The sequence below is a fragment of the Stegostoma tigrinum genome, chromosome 13 (genome assembly GCF_030684315.1).
Source record: "Stegostoma tigrinum isolate sSteTig4 chromosome 13, sSteTig4.hap1, whole genome shotgun sequence".
NCBI classification, from domain to species: Eukaryota; Metazoa; Chordata; class Chondrichthyes; order Orectolobiformes; family Stegostomatidae; genus Stegostoma; species Stegostoma tigrinum.
The window spans coordinates 11,143,765-11,160,400 of record NC_081366.1 but is presented as its reverse complement, the minus strand read 5'-3'; the positions used below and the strand labels follow the sequence as shown (position 1 = coordinate 11,160,400).

General features: G+C 40.0%; 1 protein-coding gene across 1 annotated transcript in view; it reads left to right on the top strand.

Annotated features, from left to right (window-relative positions):
* The first annotated feature begins 450 nt into the window (after positions 1-450).
* maml1 (mastermind-like transcriptional coactivator 1) overlaps positions 451-16,636 on the top strand; it is a 76,240-nt gene continuing 60,054 nt past the window's right edge. Inside the window, exon 1 of the mRNA XM_048543771.2 lies at positions 451-1,036. Within this exon, the coding sequence (XP_048399728.2) occupies positions 668-1,036 (369 nt within the window). The 5' untranslated portion in view covers positions 451-667. The remainder of the gene's footprint in view (positions 1,037-16,636) is intronic.

Genomic DNA, 16,636 nt, shown 5'->3' with positions numbered 1-16,636 from the left:
GAGAGAGAGAGAGAGATGAAACAAACTTCACCTCCCTTACTCTCCCAGGGAGTGGAAGTGTACACCTCCCCTCTGTAATTGGATGCTGTTTCATCTAGATTTGAAAACTTTGATTTCGGGTTGGTGCAATGGCACGTCCATCAAGCGTGGCTGCCACATCGCCATTGGATAATACTGAAATATTCGCCCGCCTACCACTAACTGATTGGTGATTATCTGACAATCTACTTCGGAGTGGTTAAACCGACCGTCAGTCAGTGGAAGTAGGCGGTGTCCGTTCACTACCCCGTAACCGATAGGTCGTGACTCACAGTCTCTCTCGTCTGATCGGGCTGAAGGTGCGTCAATCAAAGCATGGGAGCCCACCTTTCTAGCCGGTCATTGGCTCAGGGGCACAGCAATCATGAGGTGGCACCGCCCCCTCCCTCTGTGACTGGTTGCCAAGGCCCGTCAATCACTTTCATGATCGGTTGTCCGTCCGTCGATGATGGTCTGAGGTAAAACAAAAATAAAAAAAAAGAAAATGGAGAAGTGTCTAAGCGAAGAGTTTTCCCGTTGACTCCGTGCTTCCTGAATCTGAAGGCGGCTGTTGACGAGTGGCTTTCCCCTCCTCCCTCCGGCTTTCTGAGGGGGAGAGAGGGGTAAAGTCTTGAAGACAACCGCCGCCATGGCCGAGTTCGTGTTGCCGCGGCACAGCGCCGTGGTTGAGCGGCTCCGTAAGCGGATCGAGCTGTGCCGCCGGCACCACACGGCCTGCGAGGCGCGCTACCAGCGGGCCTCGGCCGAGCGCCTGGACCTAGAGCGCCAGCACAGCCTGGCCCTCCACCAGCGCTGCCTACAGGCGAAGAACAAGCGGGCCGGCAAGCAGCGGCCTCCCCAGCCTCAGCCTCCGCCACCACCGCCTCCTACTACAGCCGTGCAGCAAGACTCGCAGGTCGGCTTCAGGAGCAGCAACCCCGGGGCCGCAACCAGCAATGTGGACTCTCCTCCAGGAGCTGCGAGCGGGGATCAAAGCAGAACAAGCACGCTGCAGGCGGTAAGTGCCCCGGCTCACTGCTCAACATCTTTGTGTAACTTGTTCAAACTTAATGTCCTGGAAAATAGTTAACGAAACTTAATTTTTTCACAACTCTGCCCTAGTTAATAGCTTTAAATTATTCGAATTCCAATGTTTAAAACTTTGCTAATCAAATTTAACTTCATAAATTGTCGATCAAACTTGATGTATCTACATGTTCAACTATAACGACTTAAACTATTGAAATCTAATATTCTTCAACTAATTAGTAAGTTCTTAGAACATGTTACAATCCTGATACTTTTATAACTTAATCAAACCTAATAGCTTTCATAACTTGTCATTCAAAGTTAATGTATTTTTACCTTGTTCAGATTTAATTTCCTGAAAATTAGTTAGAGCTTCACACTGTTTTAACTCTCTAACTCTTTAGGCACTGTTTTAACTCTTTAGGCACTGTTTTAACTCTTTAGGCACTGTTTTAACTCTTTAGGCACTGTTTTAACTCTTTAGGCACTGTTTTAACGTTTTATAACTTATTGAAATTTTGATAAAACCATTAAGCTTAAAATAGTCTCATTTGCCATTTGAACTTGCTGAATTTATAGGTTATTGAAACTAGATGCCTTTGACTTATTGAACTCAAAACGTTTCAAACTTCATGACTTTAATTTTGAAGTTATAATCTGCTTATATACATCTTTTAAAATGCATCTTGTTCAAACTTAATTGACTTCTCTAACTCTTGTACAAACATGTTCTTTACTTAAACAAATGATTACAATATTAATTTTTATATTAAAACTTTTAAACATGTTTATTTCAACTTAATGAATTTGGATGAGCTTTAGGGAAATGAATCAAATTCCCTGTCGATTCTCCAGCACAGGAAAGAAGGTCATTCAGCCCATCACGCCATTGCAAACTGTTTGAGCTGTCCAGCCTGGTCCTGTTTCCTCATTCCTGCACTATAACCAGCAGATGCTTTCCCCTTTAAGTACTTACCCGTGGAACAGGTGTATGCTATTCAGCCCCTCAAGCCTGTTCCACCATTCAGTAAGATCATTGCTACTCTGTGGCTTATACCATTATAAGCAAATATACTATTTGCTATATACAAAAATTTAACTACTTCAGATTTAAAATTAATGACGGATCCAGATTAACTGCTGTTTGAGGGAGACTATTCCGAACCTCTACCACCCTTTGTGTGTAGAAGTGCTTCCTAATATCTTTCTTGAACAGCCTGGCTCTTATTTTCAGACTGTGCCTCCTAGTTCTAGAATCCCCAACTAGTGGAAATAGTTTATCTGTTCTGTCTATTCATGTTAATATCTGAAAGACTTTGATCAGATCTCTCCATAACCGTGTAAATTCTAGAGAAAACAGGTTTACTTACTTAAATGTGGAATATCTGGTAACTGATATTTTTGCCCTTACACAACTTCTCCCCATTACAAGGTTCCCTCAAGTGACATCAGACCTGCTTGTGGGATCAAGAGCTAACATTTTGCTGACATGAGCTCTTCAGCTGCAGCGGCTATTGTAGAGTCCTAACAAGTTTATCCAGTTTACTTTTGAAAGTTACAATTGATTTGATGTCATCCTGAGCATCATTTCAACAGTGTATTTGCATCACAACTTGCTGCATGACAAAACCACTGCCTTGTTTTTCTGATATAACAAGGTGTAGAGCTGAATGAACACAGCAGGCCAAGCAGCATCAGAGGAGCAGGAAGGCTGACGTTTCGGGCCTGGACCCTTCTTCAGAAAAGTTTTTGTTTTTCTCCTCTTTTGTGACATGAACCTATTAGTATAATTCTTTCAGTTATCTTAGATCTTTGTCCTTTGCCTGTGCCACTGGAACCAGTTTCTCCTCCTTTATGATTGGACAATATTCTGGGGGGGGGGGGGTTGGGATGAAGCCAGTATGGAATTTAAATGTTGTCAAGAATTTGAGCCTGTATAGTTGCATCCTGTGCTGTAAATAATTTGTAACTTTGTAACACCACCCATTAAATATTTCCTACACCACCTCTACTCGAATGCCGATACAACTGTAACTTGATAGGGAATGAAGACTTGGTGCAGTTGATAGGGCGGCACATCCTAAACACTTCCCACAATGGTCCACTTTTAAGGCTTGAAAATTGAATTGTATTGTTCTAACCTCTGAGTGGGGAAGCTGGGAAATTTGAGAGAGCAGGGACTATTAGACGGGGAAGCACAACTGTTGTAACTTGGTTAGAACTCCAGGGCAGCCATTATAGCCTAAAAACTCAGCTGCTGGCTGCACATGGAAGCCTGACTCCGCTTTAGGAAGGCCTGTGGTGGGGAGAAGTTGATTATGGACAAAAATGTCAGTTACCAGATATTGCACATGTAAGGTAATTAGTAAAAGATCTGTCAAGGGGCCGGGGTTGGGGAGGAGAGCTAGTTAGAGAATTGTCCTAGAAGGGGAATGGAAGCAGTTTCAGTAGTGAAACATTGTAGGGACAATTGAGAAAGGAACATTGTAGGGCCACGGGTAAACAATACAACATTGGGAATAATTTCTTTCAAAGATCTGGCACAAGAATGATGGCCTGAATATCTTGTGCTTTGACTCTATACCATCATCCCGCTGTTGGCAAATTGTCATCACTGCATTTGATAAGCCCTTGAGAACACACTCTCCCACTTTTTATTTGAAATGGAGCCATGATGTTGTTTTGTAAAGAAATTTCATTCTTTGTACCAGCTTGTACTAGCTCAGGGCATTCCAAAACACTTTACCACCAAAGAACTAGCCAATCTAGTACCTTTAGTGCCTACTTGATGGAAAAGCTGAAGTTTCAGTTTGACCTTTAATCTGAATGTTGACACTCTTCTCAGGACTGTAGTGAAGCTGGCATTATGGACTCAAGCCTCTGAAGTGGGACTTGAACTCCCCATCAGCTTATTTTGAGGCGACAACGCTGACAACTGATCAGGATAGGATGTTAGAAACTGATTTAACAGTAATACTCATAGGAAATTACTTGTTTATAATTGAAAGGATAGGGCACAGGCGTGATTGACAGAATGGTGGCCTTCTGTGCTGAAAGATTCTATGATTAAAGGATTATCCCTTTTAAAATGGATCTAGTACTGCATTATAACCATGCTGTAACAACCTTCTGCAAAAAGAAAGCACTCCAAACTTCATTCCTTATACGTTGACCATATACATGGATCGGAAATTGGCTTGCTGAAAGAAGACCCAGGGTGGTAGTTGATGGGAAATGTTCATCCTGGAGACCGGTTACTAGTGGTGTCCCGCAAGGGTCGGTGTTGGGTCTACTGCTGTTTGTCATTTTTGTAAATGACCTGGATGAGGATGGGTTAGTAAATTTGCAGACGACACTAAGGTCGGTGGAGTTGTGGATAGTGACGAAGGATGCTGTAGGTTGCAGAGAGACATAGATAAGCTGCAGAGCTGGGCTGAGAGGTGGCAAATGGAGTTTAATGCAGACAAGTGTGAGGTGATGCACTTTGGTAGGAGTAACCGGAAGGCAAAGTACTGGGCTAATTGTAAGATTCTTAGCAGTGTAGATGAGCAGAGAGATCTCTGTGTCCACGTACACAGATCTTTGAAAGTTGCCACCCAGGTTGACAGGGCTGTTAAGAAGGCATACAATGTTTTAGCTTTTATTAATAGAGGGATCGAGTTCCGGAACCAAGAGGTTATTGGTAAAGCTGTACAAAACTCTGGTGCGGCTGCACTTGGAGTATTGTGTACGGTTCTGGTCACCGCATTAGAAGGAGGATGTGGAAGCTTTGGAAAGGGTGCAGAGGAGATTTACTAGGATGTTGCCTGGTATGGAGGGAAGGTTTTAGGAGGAAAGGCTGAGGGACTTGAGGCTGTTTTCATCAGAGAGAAGAAGGTTGAGAGGTGACTTAATTGAAACACATAAAATAATCAGAGGGTTAGATAGGGTGGATAGGGAAAGCCTTTTTCCTAGGATGGTGACGGCGAGCACGAGGGGACATAGCTTTAAATTGAGGGGTGAAAGATATAGGACAGATGTCAGAGGTAGTTTCTTTACTCAGAGAGTAGTAAGGGAATGGAACGCTTTGCCTGCAACGGTAGTAGATTCGCCAACTTTAGATACATTTAAGTCGTCATTGGATAAGCATATGGACGTACACGGAATAGTGTAGGTTAGATGGGCTTGAGATCAGTATGACAGGTCGGCACAACATCGAGGGCCGAAGGGCCTGTACTGTGCTGTAATGTTCTATGTTCTATGTTGACAAATTTATAATGGAGGACTTTTTTCACTGCCTTCCCCACTGTTACTAAATTTTCTCTGCCTTTTTTGCTGTAATGGCAGTAGTCCAACTATCAGAAGTCTCTGAAAACTATTATTCCCATCAGTGATGTCATCCTGGTGCAACTACACTGTCTGTCCTCTAATGTTTCAAATTCCATTTGATATGAAGCATGAAAACTTCCATCTGTACTCTGACCAAACCTTTTTTTTGAATAAAATGCTGCAAATAGTAATGAGATAAATTACCATTTTAATCTGTTGTTCCTGATGGTGGTTGAGGGAAAATTGTTAGATAGGACACTAAGAGAACTGTTTTGTTTTTAGTTCCATGTTTCCACTGAGAATTTAGATATTGTCTCAATATTAACCCTGCACCTGAAAGTCAGCACCTCCAGTGCCACCCTCTCCATTGATAATAAGAAATTGGAGCAAGAATAAAATATTTGATCTTAAGATGAGACACTCACTGATCTGATTGTGGCTTTAACTTCATTTTCCTTCCTGTGATTTATTTTAACTTTTTTCTTCAATCAAAAATCCATCTAATTCAGTTCTCAGTATGTTCAGTGGCCCAGTCTAACTGGCCTTTCTGTGAAAGAGAATTCCAAAGGTCATGAATCTCAGAAGAAAATCCTCCTCATCACTATGGAAGGCCTTTTAATTTTAAAGTGTGACCCCAGTTCTGGATGCACTCACATGCTCCGTCAGCACTGATCCTAAAGTGATGCTGTGCTGCCTTGAGAATGTCAGCCTAGATTTTGTGTTCAATTCTTTTGGAGTAGGTCTCAAGACCATGACTTTCTGATACCGAAGTGAACTTGTTCATGACTAAGTCATGGTTGGCAATTTGTTACTTATTAATGTGGACATCAAGAGGTCAAAATTTTCTTTCTTTTGGAATGTTAAAGTTTTCTTTAATTCATTTGAGTACTTTTATTCCATCCGGAATGAGGTAGCAGTGTGTGTCCTTTTACATTACTTGTGGATAAGTCTGGAATTTTGCTGCATCCCTGTTCATTCAAAGCTGATGTCTGAAAAGGATGGCTTTGATATACTTGATGTCTACAACTTTGCATTGAAGTGTTCACTAGCAACATGACTGATTTTGAGTGTTTACCTTATAACTTCTTTGAAACTGTAGTGTTTCCCAGCTGTATGTATGCTATAACCCTAAAAATGGTTAGGGGGTTGCCTCGCTTGCTCTCCAGAAATAAGTGTTTAAATTATAACTTAAAACCAAATTTTGATAAGTGAATTTGGAGCATTGTGGTCATTGGCTTTGCATAATATGCATGTGCTCCTCGTCTTATTCACAGTCCTTGTGTCAATGATACTGCTGAGAATTGTTATTGAATTTTTACTCATTCCAACTGATATTGAATCAAAGTTGTGTGAGTTGCCTTTAACCGCATCTACTGCATCTAAAAATGCAGATTTCAAAATTATTGTGTTGCTGAGATGCAAACTTTAATTAGAAATACAAAAATTTTGGTTAGAATTTTCCAGATTGACTTCCTCATTTGTGGGCAATACCTTTTACAGAACATAAATCTTTGGTACTGGAGCAAGTTGATGAGGTTGTTAAAACAAGAGGATCTTCACTTCCATCAATAAAGGCTAAGAGTACCAAAGCAAGGAGTTAATTTTTTTTTAAACAAATCATTGGTTAGGATCGAACTCAAATGATGTGTAATTTTGGTCGCCATATTTTAAGGGTGTCTGATCTTGGAGAGGGTGCAGCGGAATTTACTGAAATGGTATCTGAGGTGAGGGACTTCGGTTATTTGAAAAGACTGGGATTGCTGAGACTGTTCCCTGTTTCAACAGTAAAATTTTAAGGAAAGATTTTTGGGGTGTCCACAGTTTGAGGATGCAAACAGGGAATAACTGTTTCAGTTGGCTAACCACATTTGAGTAACTAGGAAAAAAATCTGCGGAGAGGAGTTTTTTTTAAACCAAACCAGTTATCTGTAGTGCATTAGCTGAGCAGGTGATGGCTGGAAACTGGTTGTGACTTTCAAAAATAAATTAGATAAATATTTGAAAAGGAAACCTTTAAAGGGCTAATGAAGAAAGAAAGATTAATTGAATAGCAGTTTGAAAGATCTGGCACAAGGGCAGTGGACAAAATTGCTTTTTCTCCCTGGGCTATGAGGATGTAAAGAAGCCTTGATGGTTTATACAAGTTGAATGAGTGAGCAAACACATAGTAGGTGTAGTATAACAGTGGTAAGTGTGAGCTTTTCCATTTTGGTAGGAAAAATAAACAGCATGGCAGGATATTTTTTAAATGATAGATTATGTACAAAAGTATCCAGGTGTCCTTGTACACTGGTCGCTGAAAGCAAGCATGTGGGTGCAACACGTATTTTACAAAGTATAAGATATGTTGTTGGCTTTCATTACAAAAGTGTTTTGAGTACAGGAGGATGGAAGTCCTTTGCAACTATACAAGACATTAGTGAGAACTTAGCTAGACTATTGTCTGCAGTTTTGGTCTTTTTCCCTGGGAAAACATATACTTTTACCATGAACAGAGTGCAGTGAAAATTCAGTAGACTGATTCCTGGGATGGCAGTTCTGTTGTTCAAGGAAAGATTGGGTTTTTGGGGTCTGTTCAGAAAAGTAATAGGGGATCTGATTTAAACATATAAAAGCCTGACTGGGCTGGGCAGATTGGATGCAAAGATTGTGTTTTGCCTGGCCATTTTGGAGCAATATGACACTTTTTTTCAGAACTCATACCTGGGTCTTTGCATTGATTTAATTTGTGTAATTAAAAGGCGGCCACAATATCCTAGTAAATAGGATCTGTGTGCTAATTTCCTGATGACAATAAGTAGCGACTTGAAATTTCATTTCATACACATCCCTATAGAATTTCATAATTTTGTTAAATGTAATTTGAACTTCCAATATCTTGAGGATTACCCAGCAAGATTTAAAATTTTAAAGCTTCTACTGTGATAAAAGCAAGAACAACAATGTCTAAAATCTTTTCAGTAAGCAACTTGTACTCTAAACTGCAGAAGATATCTCCAATTTAACTTCATATCCCACATCACAGTTTACTTTATTCTGTACCTTAAGTGAACACTTAATCTCTCAAACTAGCCCAGAGTGATTCTAATTTCTTGTGGGATAACACGGTGTGAAGCTGGGTGAACACAGCAGATCAAGCAGCATCAGAGGAGCAGGAAAGCTTGATGTTTCAGGTCGGGACCCTTCTTCAGAAAATGTCCCAAGCCGAAATGTCAAGCTTTCTGGCTCCTCTGATGCTGCTTGGCCTGCTGTGTGCATCCAGCTTCACACCATGTTATCTGAGATTCTCCAGCATCGGCACTACCACTGTACTAATTTCTTGTGGGCGTGCTTCCTTTCCCAGATGGGCAACTCCTAATAACAAAAATAAAACAAAGCCATGGAAGCTGAAAATTTGAAACAAAAACTTGGATCAGTGGACTTGAAGCGTTGACTCAGATGCTGCCAGAACTGCTGGATTTCTCCGGTTTCTGTTGATTTTTCCTAATCGTAGAACTGACTTTCATGGTGAGGGTTGAATTGAAGATTCTTCATTTAGCAAGTCTGGGCAATTTTTTGAATCTTCATGATCTGCTATTTAAATCTGAATGCTAACTCCCAGCCATGTGGTAACTGACAGGCCTAATGGTTAATCTGTTTAAGATGTTGGTCTAGCGCCCTTGGCCTCTGACTTCTGGAGACTGCCTAGCTGTTATGAAACTTGACAATTCTAAAACCACTTGGCGTTGGAGACCAACAATTTGACCACCATCAGTGCAACTTTTCTGGACATTGTTTACATATGTGAATAACATCTTGGACCACCTTCTTAATGAGGGAATCATGTAACCACCATCCCCCTTCCCATTTTTTTTAATAACAAAGCCACCCAGACTTGTTGGGCAGTTTGCAAATTTCACATTTGCAACAGGTCACTTATAAATGGATTTCAAGGAAACTGGAGGAGAAGCATTGTTAAAGCCAAGGTGTGACAATCATTTTTGCTAATAAGTGGTTTATAAGTTGTTCAGAGCATGCCCAGTTTGTTGCAAAATCATTTGTTCTAACAGATTTTTACCTTTTCTCAATATTGTTGAGTATCAGTCCATATGCCTGTAGTATATTCCTGCTTTTCACATGTGGTTGATGATTGGGGGTGTTGAGGTAATGTTGGTCATTAGAAACTGACTGCTTTGTGAGTTTAGTAATTACCTGTATAAGGCAAAACATGTCGTCTTCTATTTGGATAAATGGAAAGCTCAGCCAAAGGATGTTGTTCAAAGGATATTTTGCTGACAGAATAGCTTAAGACGAGATATTTTGAGCAGATGAATTGAAACGGTAGTACCAGAAGTGAGATGTTTTAACTTGAGTTGTGGAACTGTAGCTTTTGTCCTCTTTTTTCATATATTATCCTTCTATTGTTGATTATATTATGTAGAGGATTACTGGTTAATTGGGTGTAGTACAGTCACTGAAAGTTGATTAAATTCAGGTGTATGAATTACCAGCATCACCAGAAATATATTGGCAGAGTTTAACTCTTCTGTTGTGTTAAGAAAGTTGACTGACAGCACTGTTTGTGACCTGTTATGGATTATTTTATATGATTATGAAGAAATGTTGTTTTTCGAGAATGTTTTATTAGTAGATTTGGTGTGAAACCTTTGAATGTTCTGGATGTGAGTTTGCTCGCTGAGCTGGAAGGTTAGTTTTCAGACGTTTCGTCACCATTCTAGGTAACCTCATCAGTGAGCCTCCGACAAAGCGCTGGAGTAATGTCCCGCTTTCTATTTATCTGGTTAGGTTTCCTTGGGTTGGTGATGTCATTTCCAGTTCTTTTTCTCCAGAGATGGTAGATGGGCTCCAAATCAATGTGTTTGTTGATGGAGTTCCGGTTGGAATGCCGTGCTTCTAGGAATTCTCGTGCGTGTCTCTGTTTGGCTTCTCAAAACTCGCTAGCATCTTTGAATGTGTTGTTACTTTCAAAGTCATTACTACTTATTAAGGATGATTATTAAAATACATAGATGTTGGTTCACATTGAGATATGTTTACCAAGAGTTTTGAAAATGCAGTTCAAAATTTTTTCGGGGTACATGACCAACAGGTCAAGTGCTACAGATGCCTTATGATTTAAACTATAGGGAATGTGTTAATGATTTATCATTAATTATGATTGTGGAATGATTGACAAATCATTCCACAGACTTTGTTCTCAATTGGATTTTTCATTTAAGAAGTGGGGGTAATGATTTATTGGAGGAAACTTTCTACTTGTGCGTTTGGCATCATGGTCAATTACGGTGCAGAAGGAAGCAATTTGGCTGAGTGAGTTCATGATGGCACTCCAAGGAACAGCCTATACATTGTCATTTCCCTGAGTTCTTTCTTAAACCTTCCTTGCCCCTCTTGCTGATACCTTAAATCTATGCCCCTAGTCCTTATGCCTTCAGTTAATGGGAATTTTGTTTTGTCAGATTTTATCTAAACAGGCTGTTGTACACCTCTATAAAATTGTCCTTCAGTCTTGTCTAAAGAAAATTAACCCCTTCTTCTTCAACCTAATTTTGTAGTTAAAATTCCAAGTTACTGGAACCATTCTTCTAAATGTCATCTGCACCCTTTCAAAAACCCTCACGTTCTTCCCAAAGTGAAATCATCAATATTCTAGTTGTGATCTAACCAGAGCTATGTAAAAAAGTTAAGAGTTCATAAAAGTTATTTATGTGAATCACTATCTTGTATCTTTTTCTGCCTACTCTTGGAATATGTTCTGCCACCTTTTAAAAATCTAAATATGTGCCTATATCCCTGCACTGTTTAGAATTTGCCATGAAGCCTTTTGTCAAAATGCAACACCTCACACTTCACTATTAAATTCCATCTGCCTATTGTGCAAACCAACCTATGTCCTGTTGCAATCCGTTAATATAATTTGTACTGCTGCTCAGTTTGGTATAATTAACAAATTTTGAAATTTTATCCTGTATTCCAATATCCATTTAATTTAGATACCTAAGACAAAACATGATGAACTGAAATGTTTTAATGTCTGTTCATCCCTGCCAATGTGGTGAATTGATTCTTTGAACCATTAGGTTGAACCAATAAGTTAAATAATTCTTAATTCCACAACATTTGCACTAATTTAGAATTTGAGCCAGCAGTGTAAGAGATCATGATCCATTCAGTAACTTCCAGTCTGTTCTTCCCTGCATGACCTGTATTGGAACACACTTTACCTGTCTTTTGAGTTATATCCCTTCATTTTCTTGCCTAATGTATCCATCAGTCTGGACTTTGGAAATTACCAGTGATCCTCAGATTGTGAATGGGTGGTTTGTAGGACTTTATTCTTTCCCTAAGATTTGTATCTCTTGGATATTTCCAGCAGTTTCAGTCTCTGCTTTCAGTTCAAACTATTTAGTTTTAAGTGATTTTCTTTTGAAAAAGCATGCTACCTTTTATTGTTAGCATTAAAGTTCAGTTTACTAAACAACTGAATACCTCAATATTCTCCTTCCAATGTTACAGCAGATGGGACATCACTTACCAATGAATGAGTATAATAAATATAGACCAATTCTAGGCATTCCAAGAAAGCAGCAGTGCACATTGAGAAGGACCTTTTGAAGACCAAAGTCCATTTATTTAGAAAAATGCAAAATTAGCTAAATGCCAGTTAGATCACTTATTAACGTGTCCAACAAAACAGAAGGATAGCATAGCATGTGCTAAGTTTGGTTGTTCTACAGCATTTGTTATGCAAGAGATTTTATGCTGAGGAAGATCAGTTTGGCCATGTGGATACACTTGTGTGATATCCACTTGAGACTGTTGAAGGTTATTTCACCTAAATGTACATCCCTCTATAAAATAGCCGTAATGATTGGAAATGTTCAAACATGCAAATATGATTTCAAAGCACCCCTCCAGAGACAGTGAGACATCGGACAAACAGGAAGGAAACTAACAACAAGGGTACATGAACACCAACTGACTACAGAAAGATACAACCAATACGCACTCATCTCAATCCACATGAATAAGGAGAACCACCAATTTGACTGGGACAACACCAAAATCCTGGGACAAGCTAAGCAGAGACAGGCACGGGAATTCCTAGAAACCTGGCACTCCATGAAGAAAGCCATTAGTAAACACACAGAACTTGATTCTATACGCACTCCACTACGAAGAAAAACCGGATGTGAGTTAGTCCAGCTCAATGGACTCCACAGTTTAAAAACCAGCCAGGAAAACAAACCAATGCTTCGTCGAGGGCTACGCTGAGGATGTTACCCAGTATGGTAACGAAACGCCTGCAGATCAACAAACCAGTTTGGCAAGCAAGCCAACCAACCTCAACACCCACAACCTGAGCTACAAATATACTCAAACCATAGAGCACCTATGTTTGTTTGAATGTCATTCTCCTGCCTGTTATGGAAGTTTACAGTTTTAATTTTTTTGTTAATTGTCTTCCATGTACCTCAACTATATTGTTAGAGTTTTGAAGGTTATTGTCAGTATCCAATTTTCATGTTTTTCTACAAACAAAATGTTGCCAGTAATGGTGCATGTGATCATAAATAGTAATAGTTATAGAGTAGGCAGGACCACTGACACTGCTGTGGTTATTGAGCACCTATTTATTCTAATCCCATGTTCCAGCTCTTGACCCATAACTTTGTATGCTGTGGCATTTCAAGTGTTTACCAAAATAGTACTTAAATGTCTTGAGAGTTAGACGTGATCTGTCCCTCATAAAGCCATGTGGTCAATTCTTGATTATTCATTGCCTTTCCATGTGGCAGTTAATTTCTATTCCTCAGAAGTTTTTCCAGCAGCTGGTATTGGACTGACTAGCCTATAGTTTCTTCGTTTATCCATCCCACCCTTCTTGAGTAAGGGTGCTGCCTCAACTGTCCTCTTGCATCCTATTGCAGTCTGGGATACACCTCAACTGACTCTGATTATTTTTCCACTTTCAAGTTTAAAACAGCTAATATCTCTTCTGTGTCTCATTACTAATTTGTTTAAGCCCCCTCCCTGATATAATACCTATGTCATACTCCTCTACAGTGAATACAAATGCAAAGTACTTGTCATGCTGCAAAAGGACATCAAAAACTTATTGAAGAGTTAGCTAGTGTCAAGAACTTCAAACTACACTATATTGGCATGACAAAATTGAATGGCAAATGTTGATGTAACAATTTACAGAGATAAATGTGGCCAGTAAAATCTCATCAACAGGAAATGAGGTTTGTGAGCAGAGAGTATACACCCTACACAGCCTTGAACATGGATTACTTAATTAAGTATTTTGCTGCAGTGAGGACCAAATGATGTCTGGAGCAGTGGGTGAATGGAGATAGATAAATATTCAGGAGAATTGATAGCTTTGTGGAGCTTGCATTTTACATGGACTGATGTTAATGGAATCTGATTACACATTCACTTATGGCACCTTAGCTGTACCTACTCTTCACCTCTTTCATTTGAGAAAGAGTACCAGGAGCACTCATGGTGCTAAACAATGGGTTGCAGTCTAGAATTTTGAAAGGAGCCACTGAGATGGTGTATGCGCTGGTAGTAATCTTTCAAGAGTCTTTGGATTCAGAAAAAGTCCCAGATGATTGTAAAACTGTCAATATAACACAACTTATTGAAAAGGGGAGCAAAATGAAGAAGGCAAATAACTGTGGGTCAACTTGTTCAACATCTGTCACTGGAAAAGTGTTAGTCCATTAATAATAGAGAATTTAGAAATGCTTAATAAAATCAGGGAGAGTTGGTATGGTTTCATAAAATCTGTGCTGAAAGTGCCCATTCAGCCCATTTGAGTCTGCATCACCCCTCCAAAGAACATTCCATCCTGCCCCCAGTTTGCTCCACATTCCTAGAAACTACAGATAATTAGCATGGCCAGCCACCAAACCTGCATGTCTTTGGACTGTGGGAGGAAACCAGAGCACCCAGCAGAAATGCACAGAGCCATGGAGAATGTACAAATTCTACACAGATGGCCACCCAAAACTGGATTTGTACCTGGGTCCGTTGTACTGAGACAGTGGTGCTACCTACTGTGCCACCATGCTGCCCACCGTTTCTTGAAGGGGAAATCCTGTTTATTACAGTTCTTTGTGGATGTCACAAGAGGCATAGAGGACCAGTACATGTAATACATCTCCATTTTCCGAAGGCATACTACAAGGTATCACACAGGAGGCTACTCAAAAAGTGCCCATCATTTTGTGGTTAGTGTATCAGCACAGATAGAGGATTGGCTAATGACAGAGCATAGACAAAGGGGCAAATTCAGGTTGACGGCCTGTGACTGAAGGAGTGCTACAGGAATCTACACTGGGGTGAAAAATTATTTAATGATAAATTAATTAAAAATAAATTAATGACTTGGATGATGGAAGTTACACTGAGTTTTGAGATGACACAAAAAATGAGTGAGGTCAGAGTGACTTCCATTTATATCAAGGTTGTGTTTGACAGAGTGTGGCATCGAGCAGATCTGCTAAATCGGAATCAGTGGTAATTGGAGGGACAAAATTCATCACTGGTTGGAATCATACCTGGCACAAAAGAAAATGGGCACGGTGGTTGGAGGTCAGTCACCTCAATTCTAGGACATCTCTGCAGGAGCTTTTCTGGCCAGATACTTTCGAATCAACATTTTCAGCAATATTATTACGTACCTCTGGACAGGTGGGATTTGAACCTGGGCCGCTGGTTCAGAGGTCATGACACTACTAATGCATCACAAGAGCCCTTCGCTCCTCATGGTCGTGTCCTTGGCCGAACCATCTTCAGTTGCTTATTGGTGACCTTGCCTCTATCATAAGGTCAGAAACTTGCATGTTCTGACTCAGAAGCTGCTGCAGCAGTTTTCTGATATCTCCCTTTCAGGGAACTAATTGTTTGTTTTGTGGAATGAGAATCAATTTGGTCTTAAATTCATGAATAGCTGAGTACTAGAGACAATCTTTCCACTCGCCTGACCAGAACAAAGGGGCAATAAATATATGAAAGTCACAAGCCCAATACAGTAATCAAAATCAGCCTCTTTTTATCAGAGTGTAATGAGCATGTAGGACTCACTATTTTAGGGTTCAGTTGAGCTGAATAATGATGGGTATGTTGCCTAATTTCCTATGACTTGATGGAAGTCTCCCAGGTGCAGTGGCTTTAGATCATCCAAACATCTTTGGTTGCCAGCACAATCCAAGAATAATATTGAGAAAAACACTTGGAACTCTTTATATTTAACTCAGTAAATTGTGAGGCTCTATAAATTTTAACCCACAGATTTTCGTGTCCAATAAATCCTTCAGTTGTTACATGATATGACTGAACTCTTGAGTGAGATCTGAAACAAACTCCTTCAAGATCTCAACCAAGGTCAAGCAAGGCAGTGTAATATCCATCATTCTATTTACGAATTATTATAGTAGTGGCTATTACATTTCATCAAAAGATAACTGTCTCTGCATTAAATACTTTCTGGTTGGAAATCTCTAACCTCATAGCCTTTGTGCCAAACTAAACTATAGAGAAGTGATCAGCAATTCGTGGATGATTGCAATATCATTGCTCATTCTACATTAGATTTGCAGGCCACTTGGTTGCTCCGGTTCTGCATACACACAGCTTGGCCTGTACTTGAATGTAATCAAGACACAACTCCCATAGTACACCTCTGGCTATTCGAGTATTTCACTTCCTATATCTGTTGAAAGAGAGACTCTAGGACATGTGGTATACATCACATACCTTGACATAATTTCTTTCATATGGCCCCTGTTAACTAGGAAATTCAACACTGGATTGACTTCACCAGCCCAGCCTTCACCTAACAGAAAGGAGTGTTTGACCTCCAGTAGTCTTTGTGTACAGAACAATTGTCACCACACTCAATTACTGCAGTGAGCTCTGAACACTGTAACAGCGACACAGAGCATGAGAGAAGTCGTACCAGGGATGCTTTGATACTGCTTTTAGATTCATTGGGATGACCTTTTAAACAAACACATGTCCTTTTTTGAAGCTAGGTTCACAGCTATTCAAAAAAAATCAACTTTGGACTGCGTCCTGATAGGATAGCCAAAAGAGGTGCAGTCTTCTGGAAAAGAAATTGCTTCCGAGACAATCTGAAACCCTCGGTGAAACGTATCATCATTGGAGGCGAAAGATGGGAAATTATAGTCTGTTAGCCTGACCTTAGCCATTGGTAAGATTTTACAGTCCATTCTTAAGGATGAGATTGCAGAGTACTATGAAG